We start from the raw sequence: 19,761 nt of genomic DNA on the forward strand, positions 1-19,761 counted from the left end.
CAAAAAAAAAAAAAAAAAAAACACTAAAAGCATGCAGTATAAGGTTTCATAGGATTAGAGTTTACTAGATGCATATTTCCCCAAAAATGCAAAGGGTATCCACACTTTTTGGTGTGAATCTCACTAGAAAAGTTCCAGTTTGTCATCCCCCTAACATTGAACCTGTATTACAGTATTGCTTATGTTCAGCTTCCCCTTTTATAAAAAGAAGCTTTAAAATCCTGCATACAAKATTTCTGTATTGGAGGAAGCCCATCACAATAGGATCAGTATCCCTCTCAAAGAAATAAGTCTAGGAGGATGAGACATGTCATCCATTGGTCCTAAAAGCACTACTGCAGTGGAGTTAGCATTGATTTTCATTGTTGCCAGAGAGAAAGCATCATGAAACCTACATTAGCAGAGTTACCACCAGTGCTCTCTCCTATAAATGTTGAATGAATCTGTTGATGTTTGACTTGGGAATTAGCATTCTCATTGACTACACCAGGCCACAGGAAGCCATGACAGTAGTTCCACTAATGACTTCTATGGTAGATGGACAAGTTCAGCAAGATTAATCAGAAAAAGCAAGGCCACCTAAGTGTTTTTATTCTGGACTACAAAGATAAGCTGAACAAGGTGAAAGCCACTGCTGTACAGTCAATGCCTGTTGTCCTTCTCTAGAGAAAGGACTGATCTATCTGTGCTGATACTCTCCTATGTCTTGTAGGGCTACCAGTAAAATTCTAGACATTTATCAGATGTTAAGTGTCTGTGCTACAGCAAATGAGAAGGGCCTTAGGTTCATACCTGTTGTGCTGTTTTTATGGCAAAAAACTGGTGCTGGCCTTCTCCTCCACAAATATAGCCAAAGGCACGATTGTCTGTTACATCTCGAGCAATAAAGGAGATCTTGTTCACTGGATGCTCGTGCTCTATGACCTACAATCAGGAAAAAAAAAAATCCGCCTGAACTGCAGAAAACACTAACTGCCCTTCTCTATAGTAGAGATAAAAAGATTATCGAATGCTTCCAGTTTAAGACTAAATTTTCAGTTTTTGACAAACCACAATATGATGYTGGAGTCTCCTGCCAGAAAGACAGTCACATTACAGCCTATTCCACTTGCAGAGTCTTATAGAGGGCTGGCCTCCATGATGCCACTAGGCAGTCTAGTTCAGATTGGTCTAACTCTGAAGTTTCATACTTTGTAAGGCACATTAAGATAACGGAGTCATTTCTTACCCCAGTTTTCTCATCTATTATCTTGATACCAGACAGAGAGATGTTCACCCAGATCTTCTGTTTGTGCTGACCTTGGGAACGGGCTGCCACTGCCATTCCCTGAGGAGAACCAACATTGAAGTACTGATGAGAGTTCTAATAGATTTTGTGCTTTAGCTTGCTTCCTTAGCATTTCTCATGAACTCATACTGTATCTGTATTAGTGCTACTCCAGTACCCCTGCATGACTGCCATTAGAATAACGTTACTCTTGCAACAGGCCTGACTGGGTTAGAAGGAGAACCAGATTTTCATTTTCCTTTGTTAATGTTTAAGAGCTTTAAAAGTTCCCTATCTCAGTTCACAAAACTGCTGCAGTAGCAGCATCCTTACCTGGTCAGTGCAGCTTCCTGACCTGATTGAAGCTTTGTGAGAATCTTGCTTTCCAAAAGTATAATTTTCATTGCTGTGATTTACCATTTATCGCCAAGTGTCACCATTGCCACAGTATATCAGCTTGTGCTTTGTGTTCTTCTATGAAATTGCAGAGATTTCTCCATTCCCCCATGTAAAAATCCAAGTGTGATCAAGTCCACACTTTGACATCCAGTATGAAGGATAACAAGAGATCTGTCATTATGGAGCATTTCCAAGACATTAAATAAAGCTCATCATGCCTCTCTAAGGCCAGTGTCCTTTGAGCAAGGGGTTACAGATTTGGAAACAGCTTCTTTTTAGGGTAGTGCTGTTATTTCCTGCTGTTACCGTTAAACCATATTTGCAGTTTTGGCAAAGTGACCATTTGATCTGATTTCTGGAGGCTGAACAGAACGTGTTCCCCGCATTACCAGCTCAAGCCTTTACCTTTAGTTTCATCATTGAATCCTGACTCATTTTGTCTCCTCTTGCTTCTGGGACATCATCAATGCCAATTAGTTTAGCTTTGTATCTTACACCATCACCTTTGAATCTAGCCAAGAGAGATTCATCTGTCTTTTCTGACCCTGGAGATAGAGAAAAATTTAAAAAGAAGTTTATGTTGTGGCTTTGAGAAGTGTTTTTTTTTATAAAAAGAAAAAAAGACAACCCAAACCACCAGCTATTAGTATGTATTTAAAACTGTATCTCGACCACAACTTACCCTAATCTTAGAGCTTCCAACAGTGCGTACACACTGAGGTATTTTTTTTTAATCCTTTAAAGTCACAATGCTCTTACAGAATTCAGCCTCTGTTCAGAGTGGAGTCCAGTGCTTAATATTTGGGGACTTTAGGACAAGCATTTGTCACATGATGGGTAGAAGACTTGTTTTTATAGAGAACAGTCAAGTAGGTATGATCACTAGGTAACAACACTAATCAAAAGTAGTACTTCTTATGCCTGTACTGAATGTTGAATAAATCTTTCAGATGTCAGTCTCTAGTTGGTCACATCTACTGATCATCTAGTTGCTCTAGTTCGGTCACATCTCTTCTTWGCCTGTATCAATTTAGCTAATCCCTGTGCTAAAATTTTCCATCAAGTTGTAAGCTCTACAAGTTCAGCATCTCCATCTCAATTACTCAGGATTTTAGCTTTATTTGCAATTCCCATGTTCTTTCTACCTTTCAGAATTGCTTCGTTTTCATCTCTGTATACTCATTGCATTCAGACGGCATACCTAGATTTTCTGTGGAGATGTTTATATGACCTAAGCTATSTGAAATCTACCATCTGATCTTCAGTCTCATCAACTGAGTTCTCTAGCTTCTCTGAACATACATTCAAATTTATGTGCAGCATGGCCCACCTCACTCCCTCTTGGGGAGRAAGGGCAAGAGTCTCTGAACATAGGTTCAGACCAATAACTACCTGGATGGTCTTGGGAGAGGAGGAGCCTTGTCAGAAAGCTTTCATTTTCTCCATCTCAATGGCTTGTTAATGACTCAGTCACTGAGCAGGACTACTAGCACAAGAATCTTGAGAACTAAAACCTAGAAAAAGCTTTCAAGGTTAAAGCCTGTCTTCCAGTTAGATTTTACTAGCTTGTTTACTCATTCCTTCAGTCAGCTTGAAACCTCAGAGTTATTTTCACTATATAAGGAGACAGTTTTAGGCAAGTGCAGGAAGAATAATTCTTCTAGTAAAGGTCTCCTTAAACAGGTTCCTTACCTTTCTTCTTTTCCTTCTTTGAGGGTTGTGCTTTTAGTGGAGCCTGCTGCTCAGGCTGGCTGCTAATAGCAGTAGTTTCAGCTTCAGTAGACATGGTGAGATGGTGGTCAGCTATCCTTGCTGTGGTTTAAATCCAAATAGCAATCAGTAGGCAGGCATAATATTTTAACCTTAAAAAAAAAAAAGTTGTTAAACCTGTTAGTCCATTTTTGCTGAGTAATGAAGTATACTGAAGCCTGAAAGTTTTAGCAGTAGATCCTATAGAAAGAGTGAATCAATGATCATTCTTCTCATGCTACAAAGACCATGATGTTATGGCCACTAGGTGATGAACCCTCACTCAGTAATACTTTATCAGTAGATCACTGACCTACATCTACAGGCTGTACTTGCATTATTGTGTTCAAATCTGTCAAGCTTTTATTTTTAACCCTTTAAAGTATTTATGGCCCCTCAGGAATTTTGCTATATTCTCCTTCAGCATTGCCAGCAGTGACTCAGTATGATGAAGAATGCAAGAAACATTTGCTAGGATCCATTCTAAAACACTCATGAAGATGATATCAGAATACTGTAAAGAAACCATTAAGTCTTATTCATGCTTCTGTAAATAATGGAAAGTAAGAACTCTAAATATGTAAAAGCAGAGAAATACCTTAGGCTGCAAGCCAGAAATCTATTCCRGGAAAGAAATTCAACTGTTTTGAACAAGTGATCCAAAATAATCTTAAAAGTCTTTCAATTTCCCTCTCTTCCCCCCCAAAAAAGAAAACCCCAAACACACCTCACTAAGTTAAAAGGCATAGCGGACTACTATGACTCCTCTTCACTGCATTTATTTAGAAATAGAGAGGAAGAAAAAGCAGAATTATGGTTGATTTAGTAGTTGTTTACCTACTCCCATCTGAAAGGTTACTTCTTTAGGAAATGGATGCAGATGGACTGGACACAAATGGAGCTAAAACATGTTCTCCAAGGTGTTCTGTCCAGCTTCATTCTAGAAAGCAGCAGCAGCAACGACATCTTAAGCTCTGCCTGCAAGTGATCCTGCTTCCATGATGTAGATGAGGGAGTTACTTACTGTGACTATATAACAATGAGARATGAGTGCATCTCAGTTGTACTCTAAATGCAAACAGATATCCTTGAAAGGGCCAAATATGCACAAGCAGGACCTCACCTCGACAACTGAAGCAGCAGAACTTCAGGTTGCYGTCTTTAAACTCTATTCACTTGTATCTGCAGAATCCAGACCATTTATTTATTTGCTTGGAACCACATAGCACAGAACTGAGGTGAAAGACAGTGGTAGGGATACACAGAAGTGTCAGCTTCTCCACAGCTAGACAGGGAGTATTTGCAAGGATTCAACTATTCTCACATTAATACTTCAATCTGAGAAAACCTGAAAATCTTCTAGCCAGTTTGTTTACAGGACACATTCCTTCCTATTTTTTAAATCTTAGATCTAGCAAAGCTCATCTCTCCTGATAAATGACTGTTGTGGCCTAACAGGTCTTATGATATCTTTGAGGGGCTCAATAGCTTTAAGAATCAGTCTAGCAGGTAAGCCCCTTGCCCCAAAGGTATAARAATGCTGGGATAGGCAAAAGCTGCTTTAATCCATGTTAATATTTTAAGTGACCGTTTAGTTAAGATGTAAGAAGTAGTCAAGACTAGCATATGATCCCCTCAGGCTTTGCTTTAAATTTTCACTTAAAAAAATCCCTGTAGCTTGAGTGAGCAGTAATCTAGTCTGCTTTGGACTACTGGAGCCTCARCTACAACTAAAACTAGATTTATGCCTTAGACCTAAGTTACAGCATGTTAGAGCAAAAGGTTTTTGCCACACACAACTTCATTTTGGTTACTTGCATATAAATAACATGTAGACCACATAAGCCAAATTTATGTTTACAGTTCTCATTCTTGTTTGGAGGCTTCCTTTTGCAGTACTCAGTCCCTTAGTGCTACCTTATTCCCACAGTCCAAGTAAGGAAATGAGACCAGAACTTTTCTGTTACACCCAAATTTTGAGTTTCTGTAAAGAAAGCCAGCCAGCACAGTATGCAAGTGCTTTAACTCAAAGACAGTTCTGCCTTCAGTTAATGCTGGGATAGCCAAAAGCAAGATCTTTCCCACAGCAATTATGTCTTTAAACTGCTACGTAATATCTTTTGAATCTTCTCCATACAGATAAGTCTACCTTTATTAGTCCACTACTCACTCCACAGTTGTATGGTCCATTTTAATCACTAGGCTAAACGCATTATCTCTGAAGTCTTAAACTGCAGGTTTCCCCTTGATGTTACTATCCTGGGAGAATAGTCTATCAGTAGATATGCACCATATTTTGCTMACCCATTTATATTTCATTTTACTCCAGGAAGGTATTGTTAACAGACCATTGTTGGCTACCTTCCTTCTTTCCTATAGGCTTAGTTTTGTGAAGAGCGAGCACTCGTCAGTCCTTAAGAGAGTAACAACTTCATAGTTGAAGGCCTTTATGTAGAGGGCTTGAAATAATCTATTCTTTTCAGTCAGGCAACAGTTCATCCAAGTATTAGCATGGAAGTTTCCACACATTTACCCTTGGAAAGTTGGTCTTAACACTTCAGGCAGACTCTGCTTTTGATGCTTAAGAATTCTGTAAACTCCCTACAAGGAAGGCTATTGCCAGTGACAAGACATCCTTGAAATACCAGTTTCTTACAAAGGACTGAAGCACATTCCACATAGTTGAGCTGAGTAGCATTTGATCTCCCTCATTTGAGGCAAATGCACCAGAGTGTTGCCTACCCCAACAGTCAGATTTTAGTTCTGTGTAGTTGCAAAAGGGATTGAGAATCTTCATCATGGCTGTAATCTGTTATGAGATTTAAAAGCTAGACAATCTTCTCCCAACAGAAATGCTTTTTCCTCATCTGTCACAGCAGACAAAAACAACTGCCTTAATATTGATGAAAGCTTGTGTGAGAAGAGGTTAGAAACACTGAGAAGTCAGAGCCAAGAGAGATGATAAACTAAACATCTGCTCAGCAGTCCAATACTTTGTCCTTTTCACAGCTTGTGCTCCTTCTTTGTCCCTTGATACTGCAAGTACATGATTCAGCTTAAAGAGTTATTGCATGTAAATATTAACCTCAAATTAGAATCTGAGAGGCCAGGAGAGGATAAGAGTAGCTTTTACTGCCAAATCCAATATATCCTGTTGGGAATAAGTAGTAACCGGAAGCATAGCAACAACACTGTTGAACACACTTCCCCCAGCCCATTTTTCTTTTCCCCTTCCTTTGAAGGGTTAGTCATGTTCTTCTAACTAGAAGCTTGTATCAGGACTTGCAGAATGCATCCCAGGAAACATCTCTAGCCATTAAGTTCAACAGAAGAATTGTCTTCAGGAGGTTGATAAACAAGCTCTCCACTCAAGTGAGCATATTTCAAGACTTCAATTTTGCACACAGGAGATAAGACTATGCAGGCTGACAGCAATACACAAAAATGCATAGCAAGAGTCAAAGCTAGAAGCCAGATATATTTACCAATAACGGACAATCCTACCTAGCAGGATTCTACTTGTTAAAGAATAATAGTGCATTCATGTGAGCCCCTGTATGACGGACCTATAGTCACAGCTATGCACAGAGATTTCATAGAATCATAGAATCAGTAAGGTTGGAAGGGACCTCCAGAGATCATCTAGTCCAACCTGCCTGCTCAGCAGGGTCACCTAGAGCATGTTAGACAAGGTTGGATCCAGGCGGGCCTTGAAGATCTCCAGAGAAGGAGACTCCACCACCTCTCTGGGCAACCTGTGCCAGGGCTCCGTCACTCCCACAGGGAAGAAATTCCCCCTCACGCTCAGGTGGAACTTCCTGTGSTTCAGTTTCTGCCCATTGCCTCTTGTCCTGTCACACGGGACAACTGAAAAGAGTTTGTCCCCGTCCCCCTGACACCCTCCCTTCAGGTACTTGTACACATTGATAAGATCCCCCCTCAGCCTTCTCTTCCCCAGGCTAAACAGGCCCAGCTCTCGCAGCCATTCCTCACAGGGCAGGTGCTCCAGCCCTCTGATCGTCTTTGTAGCCCTATGCTGGACTCCCTCCAGTAGCTCCCTGGCTCCCCAGTACTGGGGAGCCCAGAACTGGACACAGTCCTCGAGATGTGACCTCCCCAGGGCTGAGGAGAGGGGGCAGGATCACCTCCCTTGCAGGATCACCTGCTGGCAGCAGTCTTCCTAACTCACCCCAGGAGACCATTGGCTTTCTTGGCCACAAGGGCACATTGCTGGCTCATGGTCCACTTGTCACCCACCAGCACTCCCAGGTCCTTCTCTGCAGAGCTGCTCTCCAGMAGGTCAGCCCCCAGCTTGTACAGGTGCATGGGGTTATTTTTCCCCAGGTGCAGGACTCTGCMCTTGCCCTTGTTGAACCTCATGAGGTTCCTCTCTGCCCAGCTCTCCAGCCTGTCCAGGTCTCCCTGAATGGCAGCACAGCCCTCWGGTGTGTCAGCCACTCCTCCCATTTGTTAGATGTGGATGTATCACATTTTCTGCTTTGCTCTTGCTGTGCTGGTAGTGCCCTGAATGGCACTATTAAAACACTTAAAATATGTTTTGTTCCATTTTAAAAACAGCCATAGCTCTACCATCTAACAGTATACAAGAGCCTATGAATAAGTCTAATATATTAAACACAAGGTTACTATGATTTAGATAGGAAATTCTAGTTACTTGCTATCTCATGCAAACAGTATTATTAGTTTGCTTTCTCTGCTGAAAACAAACGGATTAGTCTGTTAGGATCTAGCCTAGCCAACAGGTAACACAGATGAAAGCTATTAGCCTAACCATACCCAGGTAGGGTTATATTCATTATGTATTGTTCACATTGAGAAGTAACAAGTATTTKCTTGAAGAGAGTTCATAGACAGCTTGGGTACTATTTCTCTACAGTTATGCCATGTCTGGAATGCAAGAATGGCATCACTTGCCAGAAGATTAACAAAATACAGGCTCCTGTGCTGCCAAGTCTAACTCAAGTGCCTTACATTTAGTCTTGTAAGAGAGCAAGGGACATTAGCCTAGCTTGTCTGACAGGGGAAGCTATCAATCATCCCCTCAGAATAAGGTCTAGACTTGCAACATACCCACTATTYAGTTTCTTCTGCAATTCTTTGCAAGGAGGGAGGCCAAGGTCAGTGGTTTTAGTCTAAAAATCAAAAATCTGTTCAGCTGCTTAGTTTAGGTACTTGATTTTTAGTTTAGGTACTTGCATAGGTACTTGATTTTTTCTTTTAAGAACAAATTAAATTTATTTGCTTGGCTAGGCCCCAGCACCAACAGGACAACTGTCTGGCCTAACCTAGAGAATTTATAGATTAGTAAGACTTGACTTAGGTACCTGCTCAGATATTCCTTTCTTTCCCCTATCCATTATATTTCCTGCTTCTTCCATGCAGCATGCTTTAAGCCCTGTTCAATGTTGTGTCATCTTACTTAGAGGAGAACAGATCAACACTTTGCAGAGGTGTTAAGACAGCCCTGTGTCAAGGGCTCTTTTACCAACAGTTCCCTTGTAGAATAAGCTACAGCTACAGCTGTACTTACTGCAGAATTAGACAAGCTGTATGTGATCAAGGCTGTTGAATATTGCCTTCCCTCTTTCTTATTATTGATAGTTCATCTGCTTAGTGGGACAGAAGTGTGGTAATAGATGTCTCAGGGAATACCTTCCTCATGCTGCACCCTTCCCTCCAGCTCCTACTGCAAGGTAGATAAGATTTTTAATATGCTARTTAGGCATGTCAGCTACACACATTAGTAAGCACCACTGTTGGTGCAGGATCTTGCCTGTGAACCTCTACCCAGACATCTTAACAACTGGCAGATAGACTGAAATGGTATTTCAACAGCTGAACAGAACAGTCTGCTCTCATGGTATCAGTGCATTAGCCTCCTGTACTGTACAGTTTTAAGCAAGAACCTAAACTTAAAATTCCGAGAATCATCTTCTCCATACCTGAATCACTAGAATTACAGTGAAGAACATACTAAGTTAGCAGCCGGAACTGAGCAACCACTTCAGTTCAAGTGATGCAATCAGACTGGTACTTTTTGCCATAGTACCATATCTGAGAACATCACTACTGATCAGATAGTTGGTGACTTCTTAATCCAGCTACCATAGTAGTARGCTCTACTGGGTTTCTTTTCCAATTGCTACAGGACCAGTGTACTAGTATACCTAGAATAGATGTAGAAGTATCAGTGGGACTCACGACCAGATAGCAAGACATATTTGATTAACAATTTGCTGTGGTATAACTTGGTAAGGACTGTACTTTTCTTGCTTCTTTTAGAGTGTTCTTCATAAGCTATTGCCATCTGGCCCACAGAAAACTTCATCTCGAGATGGAGAGAACTAGCACTGTCATAATCCTTTAGACAGGCTTGCTGGGTCTCTGGTCATCCTTGGGCATCGAAGTTTAGATAAAAAGTCTTCAGCTGAGATAGCTGAAGACTTGTTCTGGGAACCCTGCAATATCTTGCCACAGTTCATACTGTAATCTTCCCAACCCCCATGCTCAGCATTTAGTATCCTAACCTATTAGTCCATTCCACAGATTAACAAACCCCTCACTCTTAATATCAGCAATGCCATTAAGTTAACTAGATTCTTCTTTTGGAAAGATTGAACTCTTTTCCTATAGATCTATTTAGTTGCTAATTATAGCTTATTCTTACATCATACACTTACACGAGGTCCACTAGCCTACTTCTGCAGTTCCTACAAGAAAGCTTCCACAACAAGTTTCCTCATATCAATCTTCCAGAGAAAGTGCATGCTTTTCAATATGTGAGCAGCACTCCTTTACGCTACTCATCTCAGTTTCCAGTGCTGAAGCCCTGCAAGTCAGAGCTACTGAGACAGGATTCAGTTGTCTATTTAAACTATTACTCAGGAAAGCATCACCTGTCTACTCACAAGGAGGGGAATCTCAGCCAAAGTGCCTCTAGTGCTTACCACTCAGTTTTTCTATCTATACTATTTGTCAAGACTCACTGGATATACCAAGCAACCCAGAAGCAAAAGTTTTTGACCAATGCAGCAAGTGTTTACTCAGATGCAGAATGTGTGATTAACCCCCCCCCCCCCCCCCGCCACACACACACACACACACGAACACCACAATTCCAACTGTACTCCTAGCTTTCCTGCCTAGGAGGACTGTTTCTGATCTTCTTACTAATTAGCATGGCCAAGGACTCTTGCCAATAGCTGTGCTCTTCATCCCTGTCTTCAGGGCAGAAACTTGACACAYTGAAGCTGTTATCATAGGTTATTTCAGCTGCATGTTGTTAACTGTCCAGTGCTGGCAGAGTTATCCCTCTTTGCAGTTTGGGTGTGTGCAAGCTGAACTGGGAGAGATTGCACATGCTCTGCATAGTTTATGTTGAATTATAAGTGTTCTCTCTACCTGTTCACAAGTGTATCTGCATGAGAAACAGGAATTTCTTGTATTTTTCAGTTCATGCAGCTTAAGATCAGTCATCACCATWGGGTCAACTACTGCAATCTTTTTATCCAGAAAGTGCTTACCCAGCCTGATGATCCCACGAACTGCCAGAAACCTGTCCTTAAGCRTTAATTTCAGTGATATTTGAAATAAAAGCTCCCCCCGGCTACTGCTAACCTTTGGTTACGTGAGCTGTTGTAGCARTCATTGGACACAAGAGTGATGACTGACTCATGCAGCAAGTGTGAGTTGTGTTCCTGGCGCACTATTGAAAGACAGATGAGTCTGTGCCTTATAAAGGTAAGTTCCGCAGAAGATTCAGTGCTCACTTTAGTAGTATGAGTCCTCAGTTCATTAGTATGAAGCACATTGCTTGTTACAAGGGTTACTCCTACCTTCAAGAGATTAGTCATTACAAATCTCACTTGTGYATGCAACAAAAGAGGCAATGGATAACTAAGAGGTGTGCTGCCATTCAGAGAGACCTATGCCCAGGCTATGAGAGCTGGGCCTGTTCAGCCTGGGGAAGAGAAGACCRAGGGGGGATCTTTTCAGTTGTCCTGTGTGACGGGACAAGAGGCAATGGGCAGAAACTGAAGCACAGGAAGTTCCGCCTGAATGTGAGGGGGAATTTCTTCCCTGTGAGAGTGACGGAGCACTGGCACAGGTTGCCCAGAGAGGTTGTGGAGTCTCCTTCTGTGGAGATCTTCAAGGCCCACCTGGATGCAACCCTGTGTAACATGCTCTAGGTGACCCTGCTGAGCAGGCAGGTTGGACCAGACAATCTCCAGAGGTCTCTTCCAACCTTMCTGATTCTATGGAATCTATGCAGGATGTGCAGAAAGATCTACACTAGAGGTTAAAAAAACCTAAACATRCAATGTTCAAGACTACACAGCAGCTTGTTCAGTAGCTGTCTTACTGAACTGGTAGTCAGGTCTCTACTGCAAAATGACTATTTTGCAGTCAGTTTGCCTGTAGGTAGCTGTACATACACATGCCTTTCTGATTTACACTACAGGAAATTTACATTATTGCTCCTAAATCCAAATTCTGAAGTAATTCTCAAAAGGCTTCCCCTAACTTTCCAGTTCTTCAGATGAATGGAGATCTTCRTGTCAGATTATAAGATGTCTGATTGCCATCAGAAGGTGCAAGGACAAGACCAGATGTCAGCCTTCCATCCTGCTCTGGAGTTCACCTTTTCACAGGCCAGGCTGGATGTCTGCATATAGATCTAGCATTTAAAGTGCTAGAAAGTTACTTCCATAGCAGTGTTTGTGCCCTCCTTTAAAGCACAAATAGCCCTGTTTAGTGGGAGCACAAAAGTTACTCTGCAAGCTAGATGTGCAACATTAATGCTATATCCTCAGTGTTCACCACTCATCCTGTTCCTCTCCAGGGAGGAAGCCTCGTCTTTATGTGTTTAAGCTACAAGAGAGGAGTTATGGAATTCTCGCAGGAAAAGACTTGCGGTCATGTGATATATTGGCATTAAGAGTTCAGTATACTGTGCGAGAGGAGCAAGTTGCCAGTTGACAATGTCAAAGCCTCCTGAACACCAGGGTAAAGGTAAAGGTCTGGTATCCTGTCTCCCTGACCTAGTTGCTCTCTTAAAGAGATAATCCTCAAATATTTCACTTTTTYCCCCCCCCCCCTCTCATCTCAATGCTTAAGGATGCAACATGAACTAGCAGAGGCAGGAAATTCAGCTCCAGGGCCAACAAGTTGTCCTTAACTGCCCTCAGTGTTGGGAAAGCTTTGTGATTTAAGGTGACATACACCAGCTACAGTGCTTTATTAGAAGGTTTTTTTTAAAAAAAATAAATACAAAAAGTCTGCAGGACATTGCAACTGAGGAACTTAACCCTCAAGCCTGCCATAGCACATGCAAGGCACAACCCTTCAGTAAAGCTGAAACTGGAATGGTCTATGCCCCCATTGACCTAGGCTGACAAGAATTAGACAGGAGAAGATGCTTTGTTCAGCACTCAGCTGGCCAGCTTGTATGAACAAGCTAATCCAGTTTAAACTGGTACATCTTGTTTATTGACTAGGTCTGCCACTAGTAAGCTATACTTCATCTAGCTTCTTTATAACCCTTAGACCCTTGAACCCAGGTACAGCCTCAAAACCAGTTTCCTAAAGTCAGTTTGTTTTGCCCACTTACTGGTACTCAGATACCATATTCTACCCAATCCTTTTAACAACTCCAAGTTGCATTCCTGTAGAGTCCATCAGCCATAAGGTAGAGAGTAGCAGCTTACTGCCAATTTGTGTTGCACAGTAGAAGCTTAAGATCTCTTAGCATTCCTCCCTGCATATACAGGAGTCTTGGTTCTCCTAATAATCCTTCTATCTCCTCATTATTTCTTTTGACAGAACCTAGAAAGTAAGTAGAATTGCTCTGTCAGTACTGTTCCCAGAACAAACTGACTTTATCTGGATACAGAATTTATCCTTTAGTTGTAAAAGGAAGTTTGTGCTTTTGAAGTGCTTACATGTTACTAGCTATGCTGAATACCATCCACAAGCATTCCCAAGAACTGGGTTAACCTAACAGGCCACCCAGCTGTCCCAGTAGTATGATATTCAGCAGATGAGAACAGCCTCAACAGAGAGGAGGAAAAAAAAAAAAAACTGCAATGACTATGGCATATGATGCACTATTTATTACACATCTCAGGCTGCAGCTTTAATTCTAAACATTCTGGTCAGACACTAGCCCATGATTACCCTCACCCTGGGGCTAAGTATATTTAATTGCTTTTCCCATAAAGATCAAGCCTTTTTTTTGCCACCCTCTGCAACTAATATCATATTCATCTATTTAGAATGCTTCTTACCATATCCAATCATGAAGTAAAAGCCTTACACAAGTACAATCGTAGCAGCCACTGGTTCATTGGTTCCAGTAATTGGGCTATCCAGGTACTTTAACAAGCAGTACTCTTCTCACTGAGGAAGTGGGATGTATATTGAGGATGTATAGCAATACTTAGAAACCTAGCAGAAGGCACATATTAGAGTGGATAACTATCTCTACCTTCCCAGAAGGAAACCAATGCCAGATTTTTGGCATCTGGCCCATCCTTCCAACTGATGGTGCTGTGCACAACTGCTGGTGCTTGGCCAATAGCACTGTCTGAAGTAAAAGCACAAGAGAGGAGAGCATTATCATGACTCACAAGGCTAGCAGAGTAGCACTTGTCATTCTCCCAGTCTTACTATCTGGAGTGAGACTACACAGAAAGACACTGTTAGAGTTCCCTTATCAGAACTAACTCTTCTATTTAAGGCTCAGAGCACCTGTCAATTAGCTCCACTTGACTCTGAACCTTCCTACTCTCCAAGTCATGAGGCTTGCTAGTTAAGCTTCTACTTTGAGGTGTCACCTGATGCTCATTTAACACTTGCATCATACTCATCACTTAGATCTCCACCCTCAGATGCAAACACTTGTAAGTTTCTGTTAATAGAAATTACTGCTTTAGACTGGACCAAATTCCCCAAGTGTCCTGAGAGCTTTAGAAGCTCAACTATGCATCAAGAGCCATTTGAGTTGAAYACAACTGCAGAAATTCTTTAAACAGACATGATGGAGGACACCTCCAGACAATTCCCTTCACAGACAGGTGAGGTGTTTTGAACTCTACTTTGACCCTCCAGTCAGCCACCTAGTGCCTTGTATTCCTCCTGAAAAGGTCCTGTGATCACCTGATGGAAGCAGATCTGAAGACTTATCAGATACCACAGAATATTTTCAAGTTACTGATGCATGACAGGACTTCCCAGCCAGCTAGAATACATAACTTTGTAATTACCTTATTTCACTTGAATCTGTATCTCATTTTTGCCTGTCTACACAGGAGTTTCAATCCCTAAGCATACCTATGCTCATTTCTTGCTGTAATATGCAAGTCCTTATTAGGCTTACATGTGCTCAGAGCTGATCCATTTTGGACAACATTGTTTTTCTTCCCTTGTAGAAATTACAGGAGAATTTTGAGTTAAAATACAGCCTTTTAAGACAAACTTGATCRAGAGAAAATGAAAAAGATTTCTTACCCCTTTCTCCCCCCTCCCAAAAAAGAAGTACTCAAGCTAATCCTTCCCTTCCTCCTCTCCCCCCAGAAGTATACTCAAGCTAATCCTACCTTACAGTAAGTTTTTATACTTCCCTATTAAGGCATGCTGAAATTACTTGAGCACTGAGGAGCAGAGATCTTAGACCCAACCTCTGGAGAAGCTCTGTTCTCGAGAAGTCCAGCTGTACTGACAACACCTGCATTTTTCCTCAGAGCAAAGGCACTGCCTTGGAACAACACCCAGCTGAAGTGTCATCATAAGATGAGCATTAGAGGCTTGAAATCTCACCAGCTGAGAAGCTCTAGAGCTTCTTTGACAAAAGAGAGGACTTGCTGCCATTAATCCTGGAACTCTTTAGCTGTACCTGTTTACTACAAACAAAAGTCATATCTTGAGATTCACCAGCAGGTAAAGGTGTCTCAGGCAGGGATGCTCTATCAAAAAAACAACATGCTTCACTGCATCTTAACCGCTTCCTCTTCTTCTGGAGGAGAGGTTCTTTAATCTCAAATGTTTAYGTAAAGTTTAGCGTTTATAAACATAATTTTCTTGTCTTAAACCCCTCCTCTTCACACACACAAAAACACGTTTATTTTACTTTGGGCTCAAGCTTCCTCAGGGAGCTGGCCCTGTTAGAGTCCAGGGCAGGATGCAGGCGGCTTCCACCCCATCTTAGCCCGGACACGTTGCCTGCGCCGGCCCGGAGAGCACTACTGCTCTCTCCATCCCCTTCCGTCTCCCGCAGCCGGGACGCGGCGGAGCCCACGGCACAGGGGCCAGGGCAGCCGGGCTGCCAGCCAGCAGCGGGCTCCGAGCACCTCCTGCCCCCCCTCCCCGGCTCCGCACTGCCAACGCCGCAGATCTTACCGCTTAGGAAGAGCGAGGCGCAGCCTAAGCGGGGCCTTGGGCGCAGGGCTGCCGCGGGGAGCGCCAGGAGCCCCCGCCGCTGCGAGCCGGCCCCGCGGCCCGCGTCACGTCCCCGGGGAAAGGCGCCTCCCCGGCCCCCGGGCCGCCTTCGCCTTGCCCCGGTGACAGCCCGCCCCGGAGCCCCCGGGGGCTTTGCAAGATCCGAGCCCCGCTTGCAAAGCTACTTACGGGCTAGATCCGTGCCACTGCGTGCATGATCCGACGACTGCAGCCGGTAGCCTGGCTGGGAGCGAGGGCCCGGTTAAATATTCGGTTGTACTCTCGCCTGCAGATTAGTTAGCCACTCACAGCGAGAGATATGGTTTTAATCAGATGCTGGCAGCTGAGGACTACCCAGGAATGTGCTATGATGTTTTTGCTGCTTGGTCTTGGCTACTCCCCCTCAACGTGTCGGTGCTCACAGCCTTAACCCCTTCCGAGCCGCGGCTCGGGCTGCTCCCGCGGGGGGGCGGCTCGGGCAGAGCCCCCTGGGCGGCCGCCCCGCGCCCGCGCCCCGCTGCGCGGGGAGGCGGGGGCCGGGCGGCGGCGCCCGCAGCGCGCCGGCGCGCAGGTGGTTGCGCGTCTTCAGCAGAGAGGGGCCTGAAACGCGCTCTCAGCGTGCGTGGCTGCGCCTGTATCAGCGCGGCCGTGGTGGTGCTGGTGATAAAAAAGCCAAGCCCAGACCAAGAGCTGGTTTTTGCGAAAACATCAGAACCAAAATACTCCCCCCCCCAAATCCGTGGCTGGCTGAAGCAAAGTATTGGGTCAGTGCAGTTCAGGTTCTGGGTCACATCCAGACCTGACCTTTGTACTTCCCGCTCGTCTTTATTCAGGCATCTATCATGTTTTGTTTCCCAGTGCTGTACCGCTGTTTTCCAACTTGTATGAAAGAGCCTCTGATAAAAAATCACATTTTTGTCCTTGTAGGAGAACTTCTTATTTTTCAAGGCTGTAAACTTAGCCTAACATTTATTTTCTCATAACAGTCCAAAATATTTCTGTTCAAAACTGAGATATTGCTCCCTACAGCAATACCTAATATAAAAGGAGACACAAGAGAAATGTTTTTCCTACAGTTGTAATACAGATGATGTGTATTTTTAAGCATTTATGTAAGGAGAAAGTATTTAATACAAAATGATTTTACTCCAAAAAAAATTGCAGGTTCAAAATTGTTGGGTGCATTTGGTGATTGTTCACACCCAAACCTACCGAATGACATGACAGTTCTCTTCGTATGGTGTGATACACTTCTTTTGTAACAGGCTGCTCAGGCCTGAAATAGCAAATGTAGTAAGAACCTTGCTCCTGAGGTGACTAAAAGCTGATAGTTGCAAAAGCTAATAGTCATGACTTATTTGCTTGTATCAATCTTTCATTTCAGAAGCACTAAATTTAACCAAAATGGCTTCACGAGAGACATTTTTACCCACCAGCCTAGTAGACACAGAAGGAAGTACATGCTACATAGGTACAGAGGTATTTGCTGCAATTAACAGATTGCTGGCTAAGCACATGCCAGTATTTGCAGGATTAGATCCAAATAATTTGTAACACTGTTGTATTCATGATTAACAATTTTGGTTTTGTACAACTTGCAGTGCACTACGCATTGTTTTGTATACCTTGCACTAAAGACCTGTCAGCAGGGCTCRGTTCTGGGGCAGGATACATTTTAAGGAATAATACCTTGCTCAGCATACTTTGGGGAAGTGAGTTAAACAGATTGCCTAAAGTAAAGGATAAGACTGTGTCTAGTTGAAGCATGATGTAGTAACAAAGCAGTTTCAAAGCAGCCCACCCCATTGCTGGCATAACCACAATTAATATTGTGCCTTGCCTAACACAAAGCCTAGGCACTTTTCATTGAACTACTTTGACTATTGATGGTTACAGATATGATCTATACTATTTGTAGTTAGATTTAGAAAAGTTGAAAAATGCTTTTCACTTGCCAGGAGAGAAGAGTTTAACAGCCCTGTGGATATACAATGAAAATTACATTTAGTATAGAAATTCCAAGAGGCCCTTCACTGTCTACCAGCAATCAAGATATTACTAATATTCTACAGAAAAAAAATATTACTGACTGATAAATGGTTAATAACTAACTGGAAAAAGTTACAGCTTTCTTAGAGAGTAAAAACCTTAAAGAGCTGCACTATCTATTTTGTAATTCAACTCTGAACAGCTCCCCTGATGTCCCACATTTTTGGGCTAAATGCTAAAATTCAGAAATGTTACATTAAACATATGTAATAGGATTGTTTTCTAAATGTAGGAGGAATCTAGGCAGAAAGCCCCACAGGAATTCAGTTATTTCTTCTATCTGCACTGAAAGAATTAAAGAGGATACTTTATGCTTTATGAAAAGTAAAAGCATTTTTACTTCACTGCAGTAAAAGCAAAATCAAATTGACAGTGGCTGTTATGACTTTAAGCCTGGCTATTAAAAGATTACAGCAGAGAGAGTGCTATGTTTTCCAGGATGATGATTTTTTTTCTCAAATTTGTTGTGTCTGATCTTACTATTGCTGGCATAGGTTCAGTGCCCTACCCAAGGATTTTTTTTTTTAAGGTTAACCAGTTATTGTACGGAACAGTATTGGCCTTAGTGCTTCACAAACACAAGTCATTTTTCAGCAGGTCTAAAATTATCTCACTGTTGCAGCTGGAAAGCTTCACCTCAGTGAGTTTTTCTATTGCTTTTCCGGATGTTAACTCTGCTGAAACCACAGTCACTAAGATCACTGGGATTCCAGTCTGGGTGGAAACTGGGGTAGCAGAATGAAATAAAAACACCAAAGTGCAGAGACCTTCAGAAGACATCAACTTTAACTTTAGAAACATGAGTCCCTTGAAAGCAATATCAATAACAGTTTGTGAAAAATCTGCTTGCAGCAAAGCAATGTGGTAGCTAATCCTGCGATGGCTTGCTCAAGAATGCATGGTTTATTATTAAAGTAATCTTTTAAGATTTTATTGGAATGTGCTTCCACAGCGGTGTTGCTGCCTTTGTGGGCTTTACTGTGTGTGTGTCATCTTGTCCATAATTAAACTTTTCACTGACAGACTTGGGACTTTTTTTTTTCTTAAACCTCCCACTTTGAATGYTGGAATTTCATTTGAACTTTAAATACTGCCTTGGAATTTGCCATAAGGTAAACTGTCTGCTCCTGGAAGCTTCAATGCTCTGTTACAGATGTTGCAGACGCACAATAAGTGACTGAATATTAAAGGACTTGCAAATTGTGTCTCAGTGTAAAAAAAGGCTGAAAAGAACTAAATAGTTATTCAAATGCTTGGGTYGTCCTTAGAGAATTCACACTTTGAAGTATATGGGAATAGAAATTAATGGAAAACTGGCCTAGAGGGTACATTTTCAGTGAAGTTTCATTGCTGTCAACTGAGAAAAGGCAAAGTATGTCAAAGGAAACATGAAGGAAGAATTTGTACTTTAGCCTTTGGACTTCTCAGCCAAGTTTCTCATGTGACTTGGACTTGCTAACCACTTCTTTTTATAAATTCAGTTAAAGTCCACTGAATATCTGAAGCAATAAGCATCCTTGCTAATTTAAAATCATTAAAATCTACAGTTTGTATTACTGTATCTCTAGCCGTAAAGCTCTGGGAAATGAAGTYCACAGGTAGAGCCTTAGTATGCAAACACTGGGTCATCAATGGACCTCATCGCTGTCTTGGAAATAGTTATACCTGCAGTCAAGAACAGACTTCAATAATTATTTAATCCAAAGCCTGTTTTTGAGGCCCAAGTTTGGTCCTCTCAGACTCAGACTGTCACAGGAATTTGAACGGGAAATATGCTCAGCCATTTAGAAAGGTAAGAGCTATTGCTCCTCAGCTGTGGCACAACCACTCACTGTGTATGT

The 19,761-nt window shown here is 42.3% G+C and overlaps 1 protein-coding gene across 8 annotated transcripts in view; it reads right to left on the bottom strand.

The window, feature by feature from the left end:
* The window catches only part of DAB2 (DAB adaptor protein 2), a 24,376-nt gene extending 8,067 nt beyond the window's left edge, over window positions 1–16,309 (bottom strand). For 4 of the 8 annotated variants that reach the window (XM_085326362.1, XM_085326363.1, XM_085326361.1 and 1 more), the window contains exons 1-5: window positions 16,061–16,309; window positions 3,359–3,528; window positions 2,072–2,211; window positions 1,229–1,327; window positions 793–924 (exon numbers count right to left, since the gene is read on the bottom strand). In XM_085326362.1, coding sequence (XP_085182488.1) covers window positions 793–924; window positions 1,229–1,327; window positions 2,072–2,211; window positions 3,359–3,452 — 465 coding nt within the window. In that variant the 5' untranslated portion in view covers window positions 3,453–3,528; window positions 16,061–16,309. Of the gene's footprint in view, window positions 1–792; window positions 925–1,228; window positions 1,328–1,600; window positions 2,050–2,071; window positions 2,212–3,358; window positions 3,529–13,143; window positions 13,162–13,722; window positions 13,741–15,832; window positions 15,857–16,060 lie in introns of those variants that run through there. The other 4 variants (XM_085326358.1, XM_085326359.1, XM_085326360.1 and 1 more) reach the window with 4 other exon arrangements.
* Between the last annotated feature and the right edge of the window lie 3,452 nt (window positions 16,310–19,761).

Source organism: Rhea americana, unplaced genomic scaffold (genome assembly GCF_003343005.1).
Source record: "Rhea americana isolate MKP2758 unplaced genomic scaffold, rheAme1 scaffold_13, whole genome shotgun sequence".
In the NCBI taxonomy this organism is placed as follows: Eukaryota; Metazoa; Chordata; class Aves; order Rheiformes; family Rheidae; genus Rhea; species Rhea americana.